This window comes from Bufo bufo, chromosome 7 (assembly GCF_905171765.1).
Source record: "Bufo bufo chromosome 7, aBufBuf1.1, whole genome shotgun sequence".
Lineage (NCBI taxonomy): Eukaryota > Metazoa > Chordata > Amphibia > Anura > Bufonidae > Bufo > Bufo bufo.
The window spans coordinates 25,720,787-25,744,906 of NC_053395.1; the positions used below are offsets into that span (position 1 = coordinate 25,720,787).

General features: G+C 48.6%; 2 protein-coding genes and 1 pseudogene across 3 annotated transcripts; all 3 read right to left on the bottom strand.

The window, feature by feature from the left end:
• Nucleotides 1-3,349: 3,349 nt before the first annotated feature.
• Nucleotides 3,350-7,306, bottom strand: LOC121008283 (phosphoglycolate phosphatase). Its single transcript, XM_040440730.1, has 2 exons — nucleotides 6,633-7,306; nucleotides 3,350-3,974 (listed from the first exon to the last, which is right to left on the bottom strand). Exons 1-2 carry the CDS (start codon nucleotides 7,225-7,227, stop codon nucleotides 3,649-3,651), a joined length of 921 nt encoding a protein of 306 aa, XP_040296664.1. The 5' UTR covers nucleotides 7,228-7,306; the 3' UTR covers nucleotides 3,350-3,648.
• Nucleotides 7,307-9,654: 2,348 nt separating this feature from the next.
• LOC121008089 (testis-expressed protein 47-like) lies at nucleotides 9,655-19,509 on the bottom strand. 2 transcript variants are annotated; one of them, XM_040440433.1, is made up of 7 exons: nucleotides 19,355-19,509; nucleotides 19,130-19,202; nucleotides 16,816-16,919; nucleotides 14,753-14,817; nucleotides 14,397-14,598; nucleotides 11,188-11,347; nucleotides 9,655-9,888 (listed from the first exon to the last, which is right to left on the bottom strand). In XM_040440433.1, the coding sequence occupies exons 1-7, from the start codon at nucleotides 19,436-19,438 to the stop codon at nucleotides 9,851-9,853; spliced, it is 726 nt and encodes a 241-aa protein (XP_040296367.1). In that variant the 5' UTR covers nucleotides 19,439-19,509; the 3' UTR covers nucleotides 9,655-9,850. The 2 variants fall into 2 exon arrangements, with proteins under 2 accessions (XP_040296367.1, XP_040296366.1); XM_040440432.1 differs by lacking the exon at nucleotides 9,655-9,888 and having other exon boundaries at nucleotides 10,206-11,347.
• Nucleotides 19,510-21,545: 2,036 nt separating this feature from the next.
• Nucleotides 21,546-21,628, bottom strand: LOC121009084 (annotated as a pseudogene).
• Nucleotides 21,629-24,120: the final 2,492 nt, after the last annotated feature.

Sequence of the window (24,120 nt, forward strand, 5' to 3'; positions counted from 1 at the left end):
AATGGAGCTCTGAACCCTATAAAGACATATTAAAGGGCAAACCCTGACCATATGCTATATTAGAGCTTAGGGTGGGGGCATGTCCTCTGCTTGAGCTAGAACCGCTGTGTACTGTGGCTCCCATCCTGGTGGGCTCAAGTCCTGTGTAATGTCTGGCTATACCCCCGACCCTACATCGGGTACTTGTTGGGTGCTGTTTGCCCTGGGGTTGTTTCTGTTCAGAAATGTTGAACCTAAAAAATGCAATTCCCATTTTAGCAAAAAGAATGACTGCCACTGTATATAGATGGTCTGAATATTGGTGGTCACCACCGGTCCATACATAGAAAGGTGAGGCCATTCAGCTTTAATCATACTGCCCTCTAGAGGACACCGAGTGACAGCACAAGAATCCTCACGGTTAGCACAGACCCAGAGTTTCTGAGGCCCGTAGATGACTTTTTATTTAACCCCTTGCATATTTTCCTCCAAAAAAATTCTGCATAAATGGACATGCTGTGGATTAAAAATAGGAACCGCAGGTCGCGTTATGGGCGGATTCTGCTTTGCAGGTGCGCGCCATATGGTGATTACATCAGAGCGATCTTCTGGGCAGTGCAATTCAGCACTACAAACCAACCCAGAAACCATCTGGCGCATGCGCAGTGAAGTGAGGTGTGCTGCCACCATTTGCACCGCGAATGACCTGAATTGTGGTGACAAATCGCGATCTGCAGGATATCGGTCAAGCCACAGACAGGCTCGCAGAACAGGCGGTGAATGTCTCGGACACTGCAGAACTTACATAGATTACGATGGGGAGTGGTGCTCGGCCAGACCTCAGTTGGTTTCCCCCTAAATGCAGCTGTAACCGTTGCTGAACAGGGGTCACTTGAGTTTGGATATTATTTTATGATCAGGGGGATCTGAGCTCTGGGACCCTCACAATTACTGAGAATAAAGGCGCTCCAGTCCTTGCTCCCCTTTTTTCCTGGCACTGCGCTACGCCAGCCACCCGTTGCGCAGGGAACTGCAGCATCTCCCAAATGAATGGGGTCAGCTGCAGTTCCCCTGCACAACATTGGGTCGCAGCGCTACACCTTCGTGGTCAGGTTCAGTGGGGCCCCAGATGTCATAAATAGGTGGCATACCCTGGTGATATGCCATCACTTTATAAGATGGGAACGTCCCGTTTAAAGCCAGTACGCCACTTTCAGATGGGCAACCCATTCAGTGAAGGACTGAGATGTAACGCAACCGTGTCCACATCAGTAGCTCTTCACGGTCCGTGGTGACACCACAGAAGCACGCCCTATTTTTATCCTCCGTGCACACTATAGTCTACGGGTCCGTGAAAACCATCCGTGTACGGTCTGTGGTTTTCATGGATCATTGCTAGAAGATGCTCCAGTGTCCGTGGAGTACGGATAACATACGAAGGGGGGGGGGGACACAAGGAGCAAACACAGATCCTTCACAGAAGAACCACTAATCATCTTGCCACGGATGCAAATGTGTGAAAGAGGCCTTAACTATGGGAACCTGTCAAACAGAAAATGCAGTGTAATCCGCAGACAGCAGGTTATAGAGCAGGAGGAGCTGAGCAGTTTATATATAAAGAGCCTGTCACCATGTAATCTGTGGGCAGCGTGTTATAGAGCAGGAGGAGCTGAGCAGATTATATACAAAGAGAACCTGTCACCATGTAATCTGCAGACAGCAGGTTATAGAGCAGGAGGAGCTGAGCAGATTATATACAAAGAGAACCTGTCACTGTGTAATCTATGGGCAGCGTGTTATAGAGCAGGAGGAGCTGAGCAGATTATATATAAAGAGATCCTGTCACCGTCTAATTTGCAGACAGCAGGTTATAGAGCAGGAGGAGCTGAGCAGATTATATACAAAGAGAACCTGTCACCATGTAATCTGCAGACAGCAGGTTATAGAGCAGGGGGAGCTGAGCAGATTATATTCAAAGAGAACCTGTCACCATGTAATCTGCAGGCAGTGTGTTATAGAGCAGGAGGAGCTGAGCAGATTACATATAAAGAGAACCTGTCACCATGTAATCCGCAAACAGCAGGTTATAGAGGAGGAGGAGGAGCTGAGCAGATTATATATAAAGAACCTGTCACCGTGTAATCGGCAGGCAGTGTGTTATAGAGCAGGAGGAGCTGAGCAGATTACATATAAAGAGAACCTTTTTTAAATAGTTTTACAGGAAAAGATTCAGTGAAACTTGCATTTTCATTCATTTACGTTCCTGCTCATTCTGATCGTTAACAGTATTTCTGGTGGTAGAAACCCTTTATGTAGCTGACTGATATAGCGATGCGCTAATGTCAGCACTACATAACAGTATGTTTCTAACATTAGTCCCTGCAGCCATTTTTGTAAAAAAAAGCACTTTTATTATATGCTAATGAGCCTCTAGGTGCTATGTGGGCGTAAAATCAGCACCTAGAGGCTCCGTCCACTCACGCTTTATCCCGCCCAGGTCCAGTGTTCTGCCCGCCCCGCTCCTCTTGATTGATGGCACGATCCACCACATCGTTGACGAAATCCCGCGCCTGCGCCGTTCACTTCTGTCTTCGGCGCAGTGAGTGAAGGCCGCTCTCCTGATGCCGGCTTCCTCACTGCGCCTGCGCCGACTACGTCGGCATCAGGAGAGCGGCCTTCACTCACTGCGCCGAAGACAGAAGTGAACGGCGCAGGCGCGGGATTTCGTCAACGATGTGGTGGATCGTGCCATCAATCAAGAGGAGCGGGGCGGGCAGAACACTGGACCTGGGCGGGATAAAGCGTGAGTGGACGGAGCCTCTAGGTGCTGATTTTACGCCTACATAGCACCTAGAGGCTCATTAGCATATAATAAAAGTGCTTTTTTAACAAAAACGGCTGTAGGGACTAATGTTAGAAACATACTGTTATGTAGTGCTGACATTGCTATATCAGTCAGCTACATAACGGTATTTCTGGTGGTAGAAACCCTTTAAAGTCCAGGAGGCGGTCCTATCAGTGATTGACAGTTCTCTCTATGTACACAATCATAGAAAGAAGGCTGTCAATCACTGATGGGACCGCCTCCTGGACATCAACGATTGTATAAAGTACAAGTTTTACAGAATCTTTTCCCACAAAAACTATACATCAATCTGCTCAGCTCCTCCTGCTCTCTAACCTGCTGCCTGCAGCTCAAACACCATGTTCAAGGCGACAGGTTCCCTTTAATTTTCATCAGACACAATTCTATGATCTGAGGAAACCAAAATGTGTGTGTGTAATCCATCTACAGGATGTGGCTCATCTTCATGAAGACACTTGGCCTCTACACAAAAACGGAAGACAAAAGAAACACAAGACGTTCCTGTAAAATGTCTCATTCTGTATTATAAAATAAATTAGATGTGAACTTCTATAGGTAAATTTGGCCATGGATCGATCACACCTCGGACAGGCTGGCAGAACATGACCGTTACTTCTGATAAAATATATTATTAAAATGGAGGCTGTGCGGACCTGAGCGCATGTACCAAAGTAGGCAAACCACGGACCGACAGGAGAACGCAATCATCACAAAGATGGCTCAAGCCAGAAGGAAAGCGGGCATAAATGAGTCAATCAAGTCATCGGCGGCAATCTTCCAGTTCTCTTGCCTGGAGAGACGGGTCACTGATCAGCAGAAGACAGGGCTGGTAACAGATCAGCAACGGAGTCCACGTAGAAGTCCGGGACCATGGAGAGGTTGCCGCTTTCTTGATAGGACTTTGCGTCCTCCAGAGTAGAGAATCCGGTGAGGGTCAAGAGTGTGCGGATCCGGCACGTGGATCCCATCTGGATGTCCGTGTCCAGGCGATCTCCCACCATCACAGTCCTTTCGGGATCCAAGCCGCATTCACTGACTACACAGTCGTAGAGGAAGGAGTTGGGCTTTCCAATGACCTGGGCTTTGCGGTGAGCGGCAGTTTCTACCGCTCGCACCAAGCAGCCGGTTCCTAAGGAGAAGATGACAAAGGGTTAAAAGCTTGAACGCATCCAATGTGAATATATGGCTTAGGGTTCGTATTTCCGTTCAGGTTTTTTTTGCGGACTGTATGCGGAACCATTCATATCAATAGGTCCCCCCCCAAAAAAACTGAAGTTACTCCGTGTGCATTCCGTTTCCGTACCCCCCAAAAAGTAGAACATGTCCTATTATCGTCCGCATTACGGACAAGAAAAGTACTGTTATATTAGGGGCCAGCTGTTCCGTTCCGCAAAATATGGAATGCACAGACGTCATCTGTATTTTTCGCGGATCCGTTTTTTTGCAGACTGCAAAATACATAGGGTCGTGTGGATGATCCCTTAGGCTGGATTTCACATCACTGTCTCCGTTCTTCTGATCCGTAAAAAACAAACACATCCTGAGCAGTTATGCACATTTTGCATCTGTTTTAGCCATTATCGTCTGAGATCCGTTATTTTACACTGCAAATTTTTTTTTAATAGCCTGGCGTGCAGTATTATTTTTTTTTTCATAAAAAAAACGGATCTCAGACAGAAATGGCTAAAACGGACGCAAAATGTGGATGCGTTTTTTTTCTGACAGATCAGAAGGAAGGAAAATGAAACGGTGATGTGAACCCGGCCTCATTAATGTCTTAGAAACTGAATGGTGTTTGGGGGGGGGGGGGTTTGAGACCCAAACTGAGAAATAAAGGGGTATTCCCATCTGAGACATTAATGGCATATCACTAGGTTGCTGGTCCCATCTCTGGGACCCCAAAGTTGAAGGAGAGCCCCGGCATATCCACTTTATAAAAGGGATTCTGTACTAGGGATAATCCCCCACCCAAAGACCTTGATGTTGCCCCAAAAGACGTTGTCAGGATAGGAGTCCTCCTTTAATTGGTTCTCCAATCAGGGGATAAGCCAGTGATTACTCGGACGATGGTATCCGCAGGAATGGAGAAACAGTCAGCAAGTTTGTAACAGGATCTGAGCTGCCAGCGCCGTGTGAACAGAGCTGCACAGCACCCACCTCCGGCCTTATGTCACGTATGTAGTAACAAGCCAGCGCCCGGCTAATGCCCTGCCCTAGGGTGCGGGTGGTGAACGAGGCCACTTCCTCAGTCAGAATGATGTAGCAGATCTGGCCGTTCCCTCCTGATGACTTGGCGTCAGGAGGACATTTCCTTCCTCATATAGTCCTGCAGCCTCTATATATAGTCGGGGTCCACTAGGTCAGTGGAAATCGAGTCCTCAAGGATCTCCAAAAGGTCACAGAACAGGACCGCACTGCCCCCTCCCCCACCTCATCAGAATACGGCTCACTGCACACTGCGTATGGTGTACACCCGGGAAAACCTCCCAGTGTAAACGTCAAATGTACGCATAGGCCTCTATTGAGCCCCGTACTGAAAGCACACCAGACCCTGCTATTCTATACAGTGAGCCGCGGCATGAAAACATACCATGCGGTAATCTTTTTTTTAAGAGGGGGGGGGGGGGGTTGGAGACCCCCCTCCTGGGCAGACCTGCGAAGGGAACCATACTTACCAGCGTCCTGACGCTGCGCTCTCCGGGGTCCTGGATGTAAACTTCCGGTTTGATGTCACTGCAGCCAATTGCTGACGACAACCTGCTCCTCTTGCATTTGTCATGAGGCAAAGGAAGCAGGTCACCTCTGCAGCCAGCAACTGGCTGCAGCTGCGTCAAAATGGAAGCTTACATCCAGGGACCCCAGCGGAGCATTGGGAAGCAAGTAAGTATGCTTCCCTTCGCAGGTCTGCCTCCCTCCAAACGGGCACAACCCCTTTTAATTTTGTGGCCAAAAGGCGTGGCACAGTATGGCCGCCGGACACCTAACACAGTGCCCACATGGGGCTGGAATCGGCCACTGCGGCTAAGGGCAGCCTGAAAATAGGACGTGATCGGTCGTTGGCGACGGTCTTCAGATATCTGCGGTGATCGGCCATGTTGGAGTATAGTGTCTATCCAGTGGCTGAAACGCGACGGGTTTGACCGTTCCTTAATTTGTGCATCATCTTCTTTTCTCCTAAGGGTTAATTTACACTGCGGAATCTGTGCCAAAACCGTATTCTGCTGCAAAAAAATAAAAATTGGTTTCTCTTCCCACCACGGAGACCTTTGGCATGTGAACTAGCCCTAAACCGGATGACCGGATGGCTGCTCAGTCCTACGCTCGCTTATGAGAACTAGTCTCAGTGATCGACCACACGCCGGGGATCAGCAGACGCTTGGCAACCCCCATACGTATCCGTCAACATCTGAGGGATATTGCCACACGTACTGGTTACTGCCGCAAAACGCTGCATTTTGATGCAATTCCAACGCAAAAAATGGCGGCTAGATCCTACGCCCAACTATACAGACGAAAATAAATCCTCGATCGCGTGAAGTCAAACAAGATTTATCAAACTTGGTGTAAAGTAGAAGAGACCTAGTTGCCCATAGCAACCAATCAGATCCCACCTTTCATTTTTCAGAGCTCCTTTGGGAAATGAAAGCTGGAATCTGATTGGTTGCTATGGGCAACTAAGCCAGTTCCTCTTTTCACCAGGAAAAGATCAATCCAACATGGCCGACCATCCTTTCGGCAGATATCGCTCCGACAATGCACTACAGCCAAGGACACGTCAGGTAAGTACCGGGGATGGCGCGCCCTCCCTCCAGCGGCAGGCGGGTGTCCGTGTTGGTGGCGATGAACAGACAGTCCGGGTCCTGCAGATACTGGAGCGATCGGGTCAGCTTCATGTAGCTGAAGTGCTCGTCGAAGCCGACCACCACAGCCCGCACGTCCGGCTCCTTCTTCAGGGCCGCCCATTCCTTCGTGCCGCCCGTCACCGGCTCCGGGCCGCTCCCCACGTGCGGGATCCCCGCCGCCTCCAGCTCCTGGCTCAGCGCCGTCCCTCCGATCAGGTAGACCTTGCCCCGGAGCCGAGCCACATCCCGCAGATACCGGGCCGTGCAGTAGGCGGTGCCGAACACCTCCCCCGGCTCCGCGCCGAAGCCCAAGCGCCCCAGCTTGTCGGCGTACATGGCCCGGGTCTTCGTGCTGTTATTCGTCAGGTAGAAGACCCGCTTCCCGCTCTTCCGAAGACCGGTGACGAGCTCCGGGGCCCCCGGTACCGCCTCGTCCCCCCGCCATAACACTCCGTCACAGTCAAAGAGAACCGTGTCCACCGAAGCCAGAAACCGGCGGGAAAGGTCTCCTGTCAGCCGCGTACACTTGGAGGTCGCCATCTTGTCTCGGTGGACGCCGCCGGCTGTGACTTCTTCTGTCAGAGAGGAGGAGACGGGGAGGGACCGGGAACCGCGACAGGATGACACCCGACCAGGAGAGACATGGCCGCCGCCCTACCGTCATCTCCGCCATGGAGTGACGCCTCACTAATGTGACTGCTGCCGTCTAGGGGCACGTTCACACCGGGGCTCTTCAATGCGAATTTAGGCATCGATTTGACACCTTAGTTCATATGGAGCAGATTAGCTGCATTTTTGCCTCAGAAAAGTAAAGGGATCTGCCAAAGAATTCCGAATGGAAACCGGCGTCTGTCTCCAGGTTGGGGCCCCTGAAGTGAAGAAGAGAACGCAGCGCATGTGGGGCCACATTTCCATTCAACGCTGTGGGATTTCTGAAAATAGGCGAGTGAGTGGATGGAGCGCAAACATGGCCGCCTGTATGTGATGGGAACAGTGAGGCACAAAATACCGCCCCAGCAGAACCGGATACCACAGTGCGGCACAATATACCGCCCCAGCAGAACCGGATACCACAGTGCGGCACAAAATACTGCCCCAGCAGAACCGGATACCACAGTGCGGCACAAAATACTGCCCCAGCAGAACCAAATACCACAGTGCGGCACAAAATACTGCCCCAGCAGAACCGGATACCACAGTGCGGCACAAAATACTGCCCCAGCAGAACCGGGTACCACAGTGCGGCACAAAATACCGACCCAGCAGAACCGGGTACCACAGTGCGGCACAAAATACCGCCCCAGCAGAACCGGGTACCACAGTGCGGCACAAAATACTGCCCCAGCAGAACCGGGTACCACAGTGCGGCACAAAATACTGCCCCAGCAGAACCGGGTACCACAGTGCGGCACAAAATACCGCCCCAGCAGAACCGGGTACCACAGTGCGGCACAAAATACTGCCCCAGCAGAACCGGGTACCACAGTGCGGCACAAAATACTGCCCCAGCAGAACCGGATACCACAGTGCGGCACAAAATACTGCCCCAGCAGAACCGGGTACCACAGTGCGGCACAAAATACCGACCCAGCAGAACCGGGTACCACAGTGCGGCACAAAATACCGCCCCAGCAGAACCGGGTACCACAGTGCGGCACAAAATACTGCCCCAGCAGAACCGGGTACCACAGTGCGGCACAAAATACTGCCCCAGCAGAACCGGGTACCACAGTGCGGCACAAAATACTGCCCCAGCAGAACCGGGTACCACAGTGCGGCACAAAATACTGCCCCAGCAGAACCGGGTACCACAGTGCGGCACAAAATACTGCCCCAGCAGAACCGGGTACCACAGTGCGGCACAAAATACTGCCCCAGCAGAACCGGGTACCACAGTGCGGCACAAAATACCGCCCCAGCAGAACCGGGTACCACAGTGCGGCACAAAATACTGCCCCAGCAGAACCGGGTACCACAGTGCGGCACAAAATACTGCCCCAGCAGAACCGGATACCACAGTGCGGCACAAAATACTGCCCCAGCAGAACCGGGTACCACAGTGCGGCACAAAATACTGCCCCAGCAGAACCGGGTACCACAGTGCGGCACAAAATACCGCCCCAGCAGAACCGGGTACCACAGTGCGGCATAAATTACCTCCCCAGCAGAACCGGGTACCACAGTGCGGCACAAAATACCGCCCCAGCAGAACCGGGTACCACAGTGCGGCATAAATTACCTCCCCAGCAGAACCGGGTACCACAGTGCGGCATAAATTACCTCCCCAGCAGAACCGGGTACCACAGTGCGGCATAAATTACCTCCCCAGCAGAACCAGACACCACAGTGCGGCACAAAATGCCTCTCCAGACTATGCCCCGCTGTAATGGTCAGCGCCAGGCTCTGTCCTCTTACTCCAGTTGCCTCAGGATGGCAATACAGTTGAGTTCAGAAGGCAGGAGGGCACCTGTAGCCGCCAGCCAGGTACATGGGTACTAAGCTCTAGGAGCATCAGATCATTACTTGTCTGGTGTCCATGAGGAGGGCTCAGGCGGCCCGCTGGGCATCTGCCCACTGAGAAGTTCCCCTGTGGAGTCTGTCGGCAGTCCTCTCCTCCCCTGGATACAGCGATCGTTTATCCCCATAGAAACTCACAGTTCCAGTGCAGCAGATCCTTGTGTAGACGCCGCCATCTGCTGCGCAGGAATGAGGGTTTTCTGTGCCGGTGCACTGACACCATCACCCGATGAACGAGCATTTGCTGGCACCTTTCACACAGGCAGATTATAGGAAGCAAGTGTGTATGCTCATCTCCGATAATTTGCCCTATAATCGGTCCGTGTAAATGACCTTTAAGGTAAGTCAATATCGGGGGGGGGGGGGGGGGGGTGAACCCCGGCACTGAGCACACAGCGCTTCGGAATGAGGCGCAGCTCTGTCGTCTGTGTAGTGGCCCTGGTACTGACTTGTATGAGCTGTAGTGACCCAACACATCCACTACACCCTTCTAGAGAAGTAGAAAATAAAAAAATGAACAGTTGAAATGGTTTTTCCTTTTTAGTTTATTTTGTGAAATGCCAAAAAGCAGTGAACAATCGATTAGCACATATCTGAGGTGAGGTGGACTCCCCGTGGGTGCCAGCCCTCCGGTCCAAAATAGCGGCTACAGATCTAGATGTTGAGGAGCCGGCCAGAGAAGATCTGCAGAGAAACAGATGAAAAGAGAGGAGTTCAAGTATAAAGGAGCTTCACATCGTACCCGATTGCCCAGTCCCGTCACTGCTCTGCCCATCCTCTACTCGCCACGCTATTCAGGAGGCCATTATGACGTTTAACCCTTCCAATTTTTTTAAATTTTTTTTTGCATTTTTGTTTTTTACTCCCCACCTTCTAAGATCCATGACTTTTCTACTTTTCCATTCACACAGTTTTATGAGGACTTATTTTTTGCATGACAAGTACTTTTAGTACATCTTGTATTGAAGAATGGAAATTCTTTGTTGGATGAAGTGAAAAAAAAAAAAGGTTGGTTTGGTGTTTTGTGTTTATGGCGTTCATCTCCATATTCGGACAGCCAACTTTTTGATGTTTTTGTCTACAGAGCTGTATTAGGGCTTTTATTTTTTGAGGGATGAGCTCTAGTTTCTTATTGGATTACATACAACTTTTTAATCCCTTTTTATTTGATATTTTGGTAGGGGCAAGGTGACCAAACAATGGCGAATTGTGCATTTTTAATTACAGCGTTTACTGCGTAGGAAAAATATTTTTAGATTTTAATAGTTCAAGCATTTTGGAAAGCGGCAATGCCTATTATGTTTATTTTTAATTGTTTTATTTTGATATGTAAAATTGGGAAAAGAAGGTGGTTTCAATATTTTTTTTTTAAACTTTTTATTTTACTGTAATTTTTTGTCCCCTTAGGAGACTTGAATATGAGATCTTCTGATCTCCTGTACCATAGACTTAAGTAGGATACTGTTGCAGTCTATGGGATTTTCACTGGCTGCCGGTTAGGCCATGGCTCTGTTGGCAGCTGACTATGAAAGGCCTGGGAGCCTGCACAAGGCCCTAGGGCCTAGGCTGTTATTGCAGGGGATCAGAGCCCCACAATTTCACCGCAGGGGATTTGATGGGAGGGAACCCCCTCCAATGCTGTGGTCGCTGTTGACCGGGATCAAAGTTATCGCCCATCCTGTGATCGTGGCCAGGTGCCGGAAGTATTATATGTCGATTCATACACACATCGCTCCCCGATCACATACTATTACATATTAGGAATAGCGGCATCCATCGTGTGACTGTGCAGGTTTTTAAGAAATTGGCCGCGTCCATGAGTTATACCATAGCACTGAAATCTCCGACTTTGTCTAAATGTGTTCATATGCCCTGTAGAGTGCCACCGCCTAAAAAAATGGAGCACATACCTATTGTACTGTATACAAGGCACAGCTAGCAGGCATACATACAAGAGGTGACGCCATGTCGCACTGTGTTCACCTGAAGAGACAGAGCTGTTGATTGGCTTGTTGTACATTGTGAAGAACTCTTCCGGCTTGAGAAACCTCTCAGATTGAAGAAGGAAGCAGATGGTCTCCTCTCGCACAAGCAGTTCTGGGGCCAAATCATGCAGATCCTCTCCAGGTCCTTTGCTGCCGAGCTGCACAAATATAATTATTAGTTTACAATTCAGCTTTTACCGATAGGTCACCAAATCTAGAATTTCAGCATCCGATGTATTACGTTGTATAACATTTGTCCTTCGTTCTACCTGGTGTCACAGAACTTGAGGAACACACCTTCTTTCGAGACTCATCGCAACCTCTAAAGCCAACGCTGCCTAGATACAGGCCTCAGCTGGCCATTGAGTTTCTATAGCCATCTTATCATGGACGACTGGTTGTTTGGACAACTAGTCATTCACCATTCATGGAGCCCACACCTCTAACATATCAGACTTAGGGCTCATGCACACGGCAGTTGTTCGGCCGTGCCCACATTGCCGCCCGCAAACAGTGGGTCCATCGGCCGTGTGCACCCTGCATCACGGATGCCGACCCATTCACTTGAATCGGTCTGCAATGTGGAAGACCGGTGCGGAATGGAGACACGTAAGCAGTACAGAGTGCTTCCGTGGGGTTTCTGTCTGTGCCTTCGCACCGCAAAAAAAAAAAAGAACGTGTTCTATTTTTTTGCGGTGCGGACGGATCACGGACGCATTCAAGTTGAATGGGTCTGGATACGTTGCGGCAGCCACACGGACCGCAAATTGTGGCCCCCCAATGCACGGAACGGCCGAACAACGGACTCGTGAATGAGCCCTTATTGAAAAACATTGTCCGACAGTGGAATTCTCCTGTGATGGAAAGAAATCAGTTGCTGCTAGCATTGCATCGGGTATCGAAATATCAATCCTTTTTTCGATACTTTGATGCCCGGTTCTGTTCTGTACTGAGATTGCACCTTAGTAGCAGTTCCGTATACAGAACATGGCGTGTCCACAAGGGGCCGCATGCCATGTTCTCACCAGCGGCCACACAGTGGAGGAGGAAGAGTGTTCCTCCCTTCCCAGTGTGAACGGCCACTGCCACCCATGAAAATGTGGAGTGGCTGAGGGGGAGTACCAGGGAGAGAGGGGAACGGTGCGATCTGCAAGCGGAGGGTTCCGTCTGCTTCTGAGGACTTGTACAGTGGCATCCAGCAGAAGGAAGTGAGAGAAGAGGAAAGAAAGCGTTTGTATATAGATGGGTGACCAAAAGACCTTGCTTCAAGACTGACGTGGAGGAAGGAAAGGACCAGTACAAAGAGGAACATTGCGGTTAATGTGACTTTTTAACCCCAATGTTGGCATTATGTCGGATAAATGAAGGGGGTCACTTATTAATGTGAGGCACATGGTTTTATGATTTTACTACGTCCATGTGCCTCACTTTTAATTAGTTTAGCTCCTCACATAGTGGGCAACAAGGGGTTAATGTGAGGTACATGTTGGGGGTCACTTAATGTTAATATGAGGCACATGGAGGTTAAAATTAATATAACCATGTGCCTCATATTAATGAAAAATGGCTCCATCATGTACTACTAACCCTATATTTAGATTGTGAGCCCCTTTGGGGACAGTGTGATGCCTGTAAAGCGCTGCGGAATATAGTACTACTATATAAGTGCGTATAATAAATATAGCCCATTATGTGAGGAGGTGCTTGATGGAGTTCCCATTAAAGGTTTTTTTTCCGATTGTTTTATACTGATGACCTAACCTCAGGATAGGTTATCAGTATCTGATCGGTGGGGGTCCGACACCCGGGACCCCTGCTGATCAGCTGTGAGGAGGCTGCGGTGGGGCCATACAGTGTATAGTGGCTGTGCTTGGTATTGCAGCTCAACCCTATTCACTTTAATGGGACTGAGCTGTGACGAGACCATGTGAGCGATGAACGTGATGTCACTGGCCAGAGGATAGGTCATCAATATAAAACAGTCGGAAAATCCCTCTAATGTGAGGCACATGGTTTTATCAATTTGGATCTCCATGTGCCTCACATTAACAGTAAGTGACCCCATCGCGTACCTCCTGACATAATGGGTGTAACGGATCTCCTAGCACCCCGACCGGGTACCTCCGTTGATAGGTGCTTCTAGTGCTTTCCGAGGACTCCAAGCACTCCACTTGACACCGTACGCACTGCAGACCCCATGAACCGCCGAAGCTTGGTTGAGGTCTCACCGTCTCCTACCCACCCTGGACCTACGACCAGGCTCCAGTGGGTGAACCTCTCCTAAAACCAGTGAGCAGGAACAGCTCTTACAAGAGCTAGTAGTAAAGCCAGGGGAGTATAGCAAATCTTCAGCGTATAGCAATCCCCAAGTGTTGATCAGTTACCCAAACACGAGCCTCAACATGATGAAGGATAAAACAGGAACACTTTATCGAGGGCTACCCGCCGTATTTATGCAGGTCCCCATCTGGTGGACACGCCCCTAGGGGACCAGAAGGAAGACTGTGACACAGGACAGATATGCAGCAATTCAGGATACACAGACACAATACATTCCCACAATGCATCATGGTTTCCTCCTCTCTGCCCTGGAGACACCCGAGGAGTAATTCAATTATCTCTCAAGACAAAGGGAAATCGCCAATACACATGTGGGGACAACAGGACAGAAATCACCATTTAAACATGCAATGTCACAACCGTTACAGTAAACACAGACATTTAACATATCCCCAGATAGCTCAAGTCTGAGTGCATATTATTAGGTGAATGGCACTCAGACTACACGAATACAATAAAATTAGCTATCTGGGTACCCTCACATAACATAAAATACAATTCCGAAGACAGATTTAAGCTGTGCGGCCGGTCTGTCTTCTCCTTTAAAGTTAGTATGGGCCATAATCCTGAGGCAAGAGGCTGGTAGCCAGGCCCCTCCGAAACCCAGTGGCGAGGTTGGTTTCGCCACAATGGGCAATATGGGAAAAATGTGTGGGAGTTTTTTGTGTTGTTTTTTTTGTTGCAAAGTATCGATTTGGTATTGAGTATTATGATCCTTTACTTGGTATCGAATCTTGAAAAAAACACCATCTTATCGATGTTCTGTAGATATTTGGTAATGTTATCCCCTATTCATTGGGGGTCTGTACAGTACAGCACTCGGCTATTTCCTGCAGCCTCATATCCAAATTCTCAGCAAAATCTCACCTTTAGTATCCGAGACAAGAACATTCCTAACTTCAACATGAGGGTGAGACATTCTTCCACTGCCGCGTCCACCGTCTGTCCATGCCCATAGTCACCCAAGTACTGTGTGGGGAGTCTCACTATGCGGAAATACCACTGAGGAAGGAGTCTGCTTGGGATATTGTGGGAGATCACAAGGATTTTGATGTCCTGCAGAAGTGAACTAGAAAACATGGACGAGTCATGTCAGGACAGTAAATTGTGGAGATCTGACGAGCGAGCTGCACCCCCCTTCAATCACTCTTCAGATCATCAGTTCAGCCATGATACAGTACAATCATTTTGCCATTTTCTCCAACAGAATAAAAAACACCTACTTTGCACCCTGATTCTGGATCTGGATGAGATCTTGATTTATCCCAGTCAGGATTTCAGAAGAAGCCTGCGGAGGCAGTGGACAACAGAGAAGCATTAAAAAGTGACAAACAGGGCAGCCCCACACTTCAAGGAGAAGATCTCCTGTGAGAAAATAGGTGGATATGTAGTGATACCAGTTACTGAATAAGGACGAAAGAGTAAATAAGTGTGATCTATATTAGGCTGATGCCGTTCTTCATTTGTGGAACCCAAATTGGTCGTCTTTGGTTTGCTCTACCTTCAATAATAGTTTTATTTTTAAAAAAAATCCCCTCCACTTGTCTCACTTGACGTGAGTCCAATTGAACAAGCCAGGGGTATAAAACAGGGTCTGTGTAGATGGAGGAGCCCTACACCCTATTATGCCCTACTTGTAGGGGAGGGGTCTATTTCCATCCTTTCTATCTATGCAGAGCACCCGTCCCGATAGGGGCGACCCTGTCCGGATACTTCTCCCTGATCACGGCCCGGTCCCTGGTTCTAAATTCTGATAAAACACTTTAATCAGCTCTTAATAGCATCCCGACGTGGCACGTTTCTGTCCGTGTCGACTCTTCAGGGGATATAGCGTCCAAAGGAACCAGCCGCAGTCGTAGGTTATAAGACTGCAGTGGATAGATTAAACAAATCAAAAGTGTACCCCTCGGGTGAGAGAGGGCACATACAGCAGGAGATGATAATCCTGTGCGCTACTTATTTACTGATATCACCTATGGTTGGGGGAACCTACCATCAGGGACAGGTATCTGGACGGGGTCGCCCCTATCGGGGTGGGTGCTCTGTACAGATAGGTAGGACGGAAATAGACCCCTCCCCTACAAGTAGGGCATAATAGGTTGTAGGGCTCCTCCATCTACACAGACCCCGTTTTATACCCCTGGCTTGTTCAATTGGACTCCCATCAAGCTCTCATCCTGGATTGCCATCCCTGAAATATCCAGGAGAATCCGGTCCCATTACGTATTTTGGTTCTGGTAAGACTGCTCGCACCTAGTTCTAGGTTGAGCAGGATACGTTTTTCTACTTTTCTAACAGTGTTGGGGTACCAGCATTGGACCCCTGGTTTTCTCATTATTGATGCATTATACAGTGGTTATGTTTAAATTTTTATATATTTACCAGTAAAAGTTATGTTTTAAGTAATTGTCACTCTCCCCTTAGGGGTTGTTTGCTGATATTTTTATCAAGCCAATACCCAACCCACCCACAGCCCATAAGGAGAGAGAGAAAGAGGGGAGAGAAAAAATAAATAAAAACCTATATACCAGTATACCATTGATTCCATATTTGTTCAAGACCATCCTTCCTTCCCTTGTTATACCAACTTTATTCTTTCCATTCTAATCATATTATTCAGATTTTTTTTCCATTCACACACCAGAGGTTGATCTTCTTCTTTTTTAAACCATTTTTTTCAGAATAAGCAGTCTTGCCTGAAACAAGAGCTTACAAAGTTCCTGTTTTACCATCTTTCGAGACTTCAAATGAATTGATCCTCCCAATATACAGACTACCGGATCATCATATATCTGTACTCCTAAAGCTCTATCAATGATATGTGCTATTTCAGACTAATACCTAAATAACTTGGGGCATCTCCAAATTGTACATTTCGTTGTTGGTGTGTCTTGCCGTAATTCACAGGGTCCACAAACAATATTCTGAAATCTATGGCCAGGTTAATGCACATCTACAATGCTCTGTACAACCAAGGCGTCCATCTATATTTCCTCACTAATCTCCAGAAACCAACCCATATGCCACCTCCATTCAAATCGCCTCCTCGCATTCTTGTCCTCGAGCGTTCTCTTACATCTCTCTTCTTCTCGAATTCGCTTCCTCCCACTCTTCACCTTCATACCCAACCTAAAAATCAATCATTCCCATGACCTCTGTGTTTCAGGAGGTCCTAGTCCTAGGTGGAAGTTATGGCACATGTGAATATGCCATAAATTTCTAAGGTGCAAATACCCCTTTTAATAAATATAAATCCAGAAATACATCTCCTTTTCATAGCACTCACCTCAATCATGTGAATGACAGAGCTGGGGTAGAGCAGAAGTAATCCCGAGATGGATTCTCCAAGGTTGGATTTTACCAGCCGATGAAATAGTCTGTCGTAATGGTCTGTGTTTAGAAAATAAAAAATCTCTATACATTATGGGTTCTAATACGGCATTCACTCTACCACACTACAAAAAGCAAAGTTCACAGCACATTCCCAAAAATTTGTATCCCTCACCAGGAATAAATGTGGATTCATGGCCACCCAGTCCGAGAATCCCAAAGAGACTCCCTTACCAGAATTAGTAGAATGGGACTGCATCTAATGAGCTTTATTAATCCAGCATAAAAATATGCAACGTTACGACCTGTGCAGGGGCTTTTCTCAGACTTGGAAGACTTTTATGTACATTTTATGCTGGATCAATAAAGCTTATTGGAAACCTTAAAGGGTTACTACCTATTCGAAAAAACATTTGCTATGTCATGGAGACATATTCAAATTTTAGATCGGTGGGGGTGTGAGCGCTGAGACTCTCACTGATCCATAGAACAAGGGGAGAGAAGCAATCGCACAGTGTGCAGTCTTCTAGACAGTCCCATAAACTTCTACACGGTCCATCTCGAGCGGCGAAGAGAGCGAGAATGGGCTATGCATGCACTTCTCTTCCCTCAGCACGCAGACTCCTACAGATCTAAACTTCTCATATGTTTGAAAAGTTAGTGACCCTTTAACAATCAGATTCTTCTACCATGCGACCCATCGTCTATAGAGCGTCCATGGTAGCATCGGTAATATGCACTGAAAACAGCAAATACATGAATTTCCCAAGTAGACCTCATACTGTAGAAGGATAGAGATACATATACACTATACATACACATGCAGAAACGTATAGTACACAGCATCCTTCTGCCATGTTAGGAGACCAGGATAGCATGGCAGGCAGAGGCCCTGGTTAGCTCTGGAGATGTACATCTCTCATGAAGGACTCGGCATCTCCCAGGAGATCACAGAGGGACAATGTCACAGCCCAAACCTGGAGCCCAGCTCTTTTTCCAGCATCGGGGGCCAACTGCAGCAGCCTGGTAATAGCCTCAGCATCGGTACCCACCCTGTTCAGTGGTACAACACCCGTGAGACCACCCTCCTGCATGGCTCTGCACCTGTCCATAGGTAGGTGGCCACAGCATTTTACAGCACAATTTTGATGAAAGTACTAATAAATGTGCTAATAAAGTTAGTACAGACCCCGATCCTGGTTGCCCCCATGTTAGCTAAAGTAGTATAGCGGTGTAAATTGCACAATGCTGGCCGTGGTTGTCCACAGGACAAGTGATAAATGTCTGACTGCTGTGACCAGGAACGGGACCCCCTTTCTATTTATTGGTGGGAGTCCCAGTGGTGTTTCCCCCAGTGATCAGATATTTATCACCTGTCGTATAGCTATGTGATAAATTCGGATTGTAGGAATCCCTCTTTAAATGTAAAGCGTCCTAAGGGAAGTGAAAGCAGAGACTATGTAAATCCATGACTCTATGACAATATGGCTCCATCGCTGCTAAATGTGACTTCTTCCTAAGCCATACTGACCAATGTCCAGGAGGCTCCCGGAAAAGGGATAGACCTCTTGGAAGAGCTGACGAATCCCCCAGCCACAGCATGGTGGGCTGTTTTCCCCCCCAGGAAAGAAAATCTCCATGTACCCTAACTGTATGTGGAGCCGGGATTCTCGTCATTAGATGCAGCCTGGGTGCCCAAAGTGCATTCAGTGGATGGGGTGCTGCCCAAAAGTGGGTGGAAGCCTTGAAGAGGAAGAAGTTCTGCATTTCCTGCACCGTCTGCGGCTCGGCGAACTCCCTGTGTCATAGTGATATAGGATGCTGTGAGTTCCAGCGCAATCGTGGGTCTACTATCTCATAAAGACATGATCCAGTGAGTACGAGACAGAATACCCGCAGTCGGGCTGGGACCAGGGGTGCACCACCAATGAGGCCAGGTGAGGCGATCTCCTCAGGCAGCACCAGGTAGGGGCAAGAGGAAGGCAACGGAAGGGCCAAGGGCAATGAGCACTTTCATTGTGGTAAAGGGGTTAGGTTAAGAAATTGGCATGGGGAGGGGGGAGCCATTTCAGTTTTCGTCTCAGGCACCAGATAGGCTAGGTGCACCCCTGGCTGGAACTCACAACATCCTAGATTATTATGATACTGTGAGATCGGGTCAGCCGGGCCGCAGTTGGTCCAGGACCGTATTTTCCAGACCGCACATGCTCGCCTTAGGAAGAAAACACATGACATATGGATAGAAGAAGCTCCTCAGCGAGCACCGTTACCTGGTATATCCCCGCGGTGCCCTCGCTCCGGAGATATCCTTGCTACATAAATCAGCCTATGAACGACCGACTTCTGCAGAAATGATAGCACACAGGGTTAAAACTGTTAAATTACAGCGGTAAGCATTTTTTTTACTGTTACCTATTATACCGTCTATCAAGAATTCTCTACATGTCTAAGCGATATTATAAGGGGCTGCCATTAGGCGGGCAGTGTGCACGCACCAGGTGCTGGGCTTCGAGGAGCACTGTCAGGGCTGAGGTGTGTGGAAGTCCGGGTGTAGAGGAGCGTCTCTCACGAGAGGCCATGATGCCCTATGTCACATCAGGATGCTACTATGAGATCCTGCGGGTACTAACAGCAGCTCCTAGGTTCCCAAGGCAACTGAGGAGGAGGGACCAGATCACGGCAACCAGGTGACGAAGGCAATCAACAGGGAGGACGCCAGGTATTGCATGGAATAGATGATTAACTTAGAAACTGAGCCCAGACAGTAAATTAACCATGAGCGTTAATTATTCATTAACTCCCCTGTCTTATTGCAGGCAACAGGAGACGAGGAAAATGACGACTTCTTGAGCACTGACCTGACATCGTCCTTTTCCAGTCTTCAGATTCCAGCTCTGGAGCCACTTTAATCATGACATAGGGGAATTGCATAATACACTGCTCCAAAAAATAAAGGGAACACTTAAACAACACAATGTAACTCCAAGTCAATCACACTTCTGTGAAATCAAACTGTCCACTTAGGAAGCAACACTGAGTGACAATCAATTTCACATGCTGTTGTGCAAATGGGATAGACAACAGGTGGAAATTATAGGCAATTAGCAAGACACCCCCAATAAAGGAGTGGTTCTGCAGGTGGTGACCACAGACCACTTCTCAGTTCCTATGCTTCCTGGCTGATGTTTTGGTCACTTTTGAATGCTGGCGGTGCTTTCACTCTAGTGGTAGCATGAGACGGAGTCTACAACCCACACAAGTGGCTCAGGTAGTGCAGCTTATCCAGGATGGCACATCAATGCGAGCTGTGGCAAGAAGGTTTGCTGTGTCTGTCAGCGTAGTGTCCAGAGCATGGAGGCGCTACCAGGAGACAGGCCAGTACATCAGGAGACGTGGAGGAGGCCGTAGGAGGGCAACAACCCAGCAGCAGGACCGCTACCTCCGCCTTTGTGCAAGGAGGAACAGGAGGAGCACTGGCAGAGCCCTGCAAAATGACCTCCAGCAGGCCACAAATGTGCATGTGTCTGCTCAAACGGTCAGAAACAAACTCCATGAGGGTGATATGAGGGCCTGACGTCCACAGGTGGGGGTTGTGCTTACAGCCCAACACCGTGCAGGACGTTTGGCATTTGCCAGAGGACACCAAGATTGGCAAATTCGCCACTGGCGCCCTGTGCTCTTCACAGATGAAAGCAGGTTCACACTGAGTACATGTGACAGACATGACAGAGTCTTGAGATGTCGTGGAGAACGTTCTGCTGCCTGCAACATCCTCCAGCATGACCGGTTTGGCATTGGGTCAGTAATGGTGTGGGGTGGCATTTCTTTGGAGGGCCGCACAGCCCTCCATGTGCTCGCCAGAGGTTTTTTTTTTTTTTTTATCGAAAGCCCAAAGTCGTGCTCTCACCTCGTGCCAAAATCGTGCAGCGTGCCACACAAAAATCGTGCACTAGGTCGCGGTCTATCGCAGGCCCTCTCCGAAGAGAAGAGCCCCCCACAAACCATTCCCAATCCCTCCGGGGCCGTTAAGCTCCTGCAAGGGACTGAGACCAATGGCAACCCTCAGCCGAAGCCAAGGGTACGCCCATCTATGCTCCCGGCTTTCGCCTAGGCTGCCACCCAGGGCGTCAGCCAGGAGCTTCAACAAGGTCTGGACTCTCCCCGGAGGGAGAGCCCAAGGGGTTTGGCAGGGGGGTGAGGAACCAAAATGGCCACACACACACACCCTAGACCTCAAGGAGGGGGTACCCGTTAGGGCGCCGCAACCCTTGAAAATCCTAGTGGACACACAACGTGTAAAGTGCACACAGTGACATAAAAAATAAATAAGTGAAATGTTTTGCCCTTAAGGCCCAGACATTCGGCCGGAATTATAAAAATTCCTCGTATCTTCAAGGCCGAAGCCGAGCAAATAGAGGTGTGTGCTAAAATTCTGAGAAAGAAAGTGCTTGTGCAAATGTGCCGTCACTCGTGGGCCGGACTTAACCCGTGAGTTTAGGCACCCCAGGGGCACCACCCCCCGGGGCACTCGCACTTTGGGCTTTCAACACAACTCGACCTAGATGGCGTCGATCCAGCAGAGCTCAAAGGTAGCTTCACATGAGAGTACAATACTCCCCCCATGTTCCGCCACCCAGGGTTGCTGTGTGGTTCTCCGTTCCGCTCAACGACCATGGCAAGCCATGGAAGGAGTACAGCCTGGAGCGTAGCTCTACAGGACTGAAGAACAGATACTACACTTGATCTTAGCCAAAAGGCCGAGAAGGCGCCCTGTGCTCTTCACAGATGAAAGCAGGTTCACACTGAGCACATGTGACAGACGTGACAGAGTCTGGAGACGCCGTGGAGAACGTTCTGCTGCCTGCAACATCCTCCAGCATGACCGGTTTGCCATTGGATCAGTAATGGTGTGGGGTGGCATTTCTTTGGAGGGCCGCACAGCCCTCCATGTGCTCGCCAGAGGTAGCCTGACTGCCATTAGGTACCGAGATGAGATCCTCAGACCCCTTGTGAGACCATATGCTGGTGCGGTTGGCCCTGGGTTCCTCCTTATGCAAGACAATGCTAGACCTCATGTGGCTGGAGTGTGTCAGCAGTTCCTGCAAGACGAAGGCATTGATGCTATGGACTGGCCCGCCCATTCCCCAGACCTGAATCCAATTGAGCACATCTGGGACATCATGTCTCGCTCTATCCACCAACGTCACGTTGCACCACAGACTGTCCAGGAGTTGGCAGATGCTTTAGTCCAGGTCTGGGAGGAGATCCCTCAGGAGACCGTCCGCCACCTCATCAGGAGCATGCACAGGCGTTGTAGGGAGGTCATACAGGCACGTGGAGGCCACACACACTACTGAGCCTCATTTTGACTTGTTTTAAGGACATTACATCAAAGTTGGATCAGCCTGTAGTGTGTTTTTCCACTTTAATTTTAAGTGTGACTCCAAATCCAGACCTCCATGGGTTAAAAATTTGATTTCCATTTTTTAATTTTTGTGTGATTTTGTTGTCAGCACATTCAACTATGTAAAGAACAAAGTATTTCAGAAGAATATTTAATTAATTCAGATCTAGGATGTGTTATTTTTGTGTTCCCTTTATTTTTTTGAGCAGTGTATAAGATGATTGTAGGAAGTGCCCCTCTTCCATAATACCCCTGCAGGTGACATCCATATTGCCCCATAGAGAGCGGGCTCCGTGTGTGTGCGTGAACCCTTGGCTGACACGATCATGGTGGCTATCCCACAAGCCTGCATCAGAATACAGGCTGCTGCCATACATAACGCCTAGATTCCTCTGACAGATCTTCAGGAACAAGACATAAGGCTGCGTTCACGTGGGACGTTTTTTGACTGCGCAGTCAAAACGGCATGATTTTATTGCAAACTGCTGTGGTTTCGCGATGCGGTTTTCAGCTGCGGGGCTACAGACCCAAACTGATCAGATATTGATGATCTATCGTGAGCATAAGTCATCAGTATTTAAAAGGGTTGTGCTCAGTTTTGAAGTTATCCCCTATGTGCCGGGCTGTTCCGTGCACTAGGGACCGCTATTTGCGCTCCCCAATGCATATTCTACGGACACTGCTGGGCTGAAAACTAAAGGGATTATCCAATACTAAGGCTAGTGCTGTATGGCGACGTGTCACGCGACATAAAGGGTACAACTACATTGCGAAAAGTGTTGCACAACATTTTCTATAAGGATGGTCTATTGTGTCACACTGCGATATTCAACATACTGCGACGCAACAGTCGCATAAAAATCCATCTTAGATACTACTATTATGAAAAAAATGTTGCGCGACTTTTCTGCGACACATTGTCGCCGTGTAGCCGTAGCCTAAGAGAGTGGCCCCGACCTGGCCAACCCAGGGTGTGGGTGACATAAGGGGAGCAGGTCAGCGTTGCGGCCTGTGATTGGCTGCAGTGGTCACCTGCGGTGTGTCCATAGTTTTCACAGACCCAAGGAGCATCTTAGGCCACGCCCCTTTCCAAGCAAAACCACACCCTTTTAATCAAACCAAACCCCCTTGACATGCTAGGTGCAGTGGATTTTTCTACAACCAGATAGCAGCACCCAATTTTTGTGCAATTTACTACAACATATAGGTGTTCTCACATTATTTACGTTTCACTTCTTTACAATTTCTCTGCTTGCTATCAGTGAATGTAACCGCATCCAGTCTAACCAGTATAACCCCCATGCTAATACATTTTGCCTACTACTGACACACTGTAACAGGCCTGGATTGGATAGCTTTGTGGCAAACCCTCAGCTCTGTGTTCAGTGTTTTCATTCACTGGCAGCAAGCAGAGATTTTAACGTTGGTGAAGAATAGAGACCCAAAGTGGAAATTTATGAAAGTGTGTAAAATAAAACCAGCCAATCACAGTGCAGTTTACATCGTTCACTTGCACTGTAAGAAATCTAAGCTGCGCTGTGATTGGTTACTAAGAGCACCATAGACAGTTTTCTATCACCAAGCTGTATTGGAAAGATGCTGATAAATCTATCTCTCCCCCTATTGAGGCTACATGCACACGAACGTTGTTTGTTTCCGCGTCCGTTACGTTGTTTTTTTTTTTGGGGATAGGATGCGGACCCGTTCATTTTAATGGGCCCGCAAAAAATGCGGACAGCACACCGTGTGCTGTGTCCGCATCCGTATGTCCGTTCCGTAGCCCCACAATAACAATAGAACATGTCCTATTCTTGTCCGTTTTGGCATTGTTACAAAAAAATGGATGCCATGCTTTTT

What these genes read in the sequence shown, in the direction of transcription:
- LOC121008283 (XM_040440730.1), bottom strand. Translation starts at nt 7,227, where the DNA reads ATGGCGACCTCCAAGTGTACGCGGCTGACAGGAGACCTTTCCCGCCGG. An exon ending in GGGAGGGCGCGCCATCCCCG is followed by an intron (nt 3,975 to 6,632) that starts GTACTTACCTGA and finishes TCTTCTCCTTAG; the next exon opens with GAACCGGCTGCTTGGTGCGA.
- LOC121008089 (XM_040440432.1), bottom strand. Translation starts at nt 19,438, where the DNA reads ATGGCCTCTCGTGAGAGACGCTCCTCTACACCCGGACTTCCACACACC. An exon ending in TCCTCGAAGCCCAGCACCTG is followed by an intron (nt 19,203 to 19,354) that starts GTGCGTGCACAC and finishes TCATTTCTGCAG; the next exon opens with AAGTCGGTCGTTCATAGGCT. An exon ending in ATCCAGAATCAGGGTGCAAA is followed by an intron (nt 14,599 to 14,752) that starts GTAGGTGTTTTT and finishes CATGTTTTCTAG; the next exon opens with TTCACTTCTGCAGGACATCA.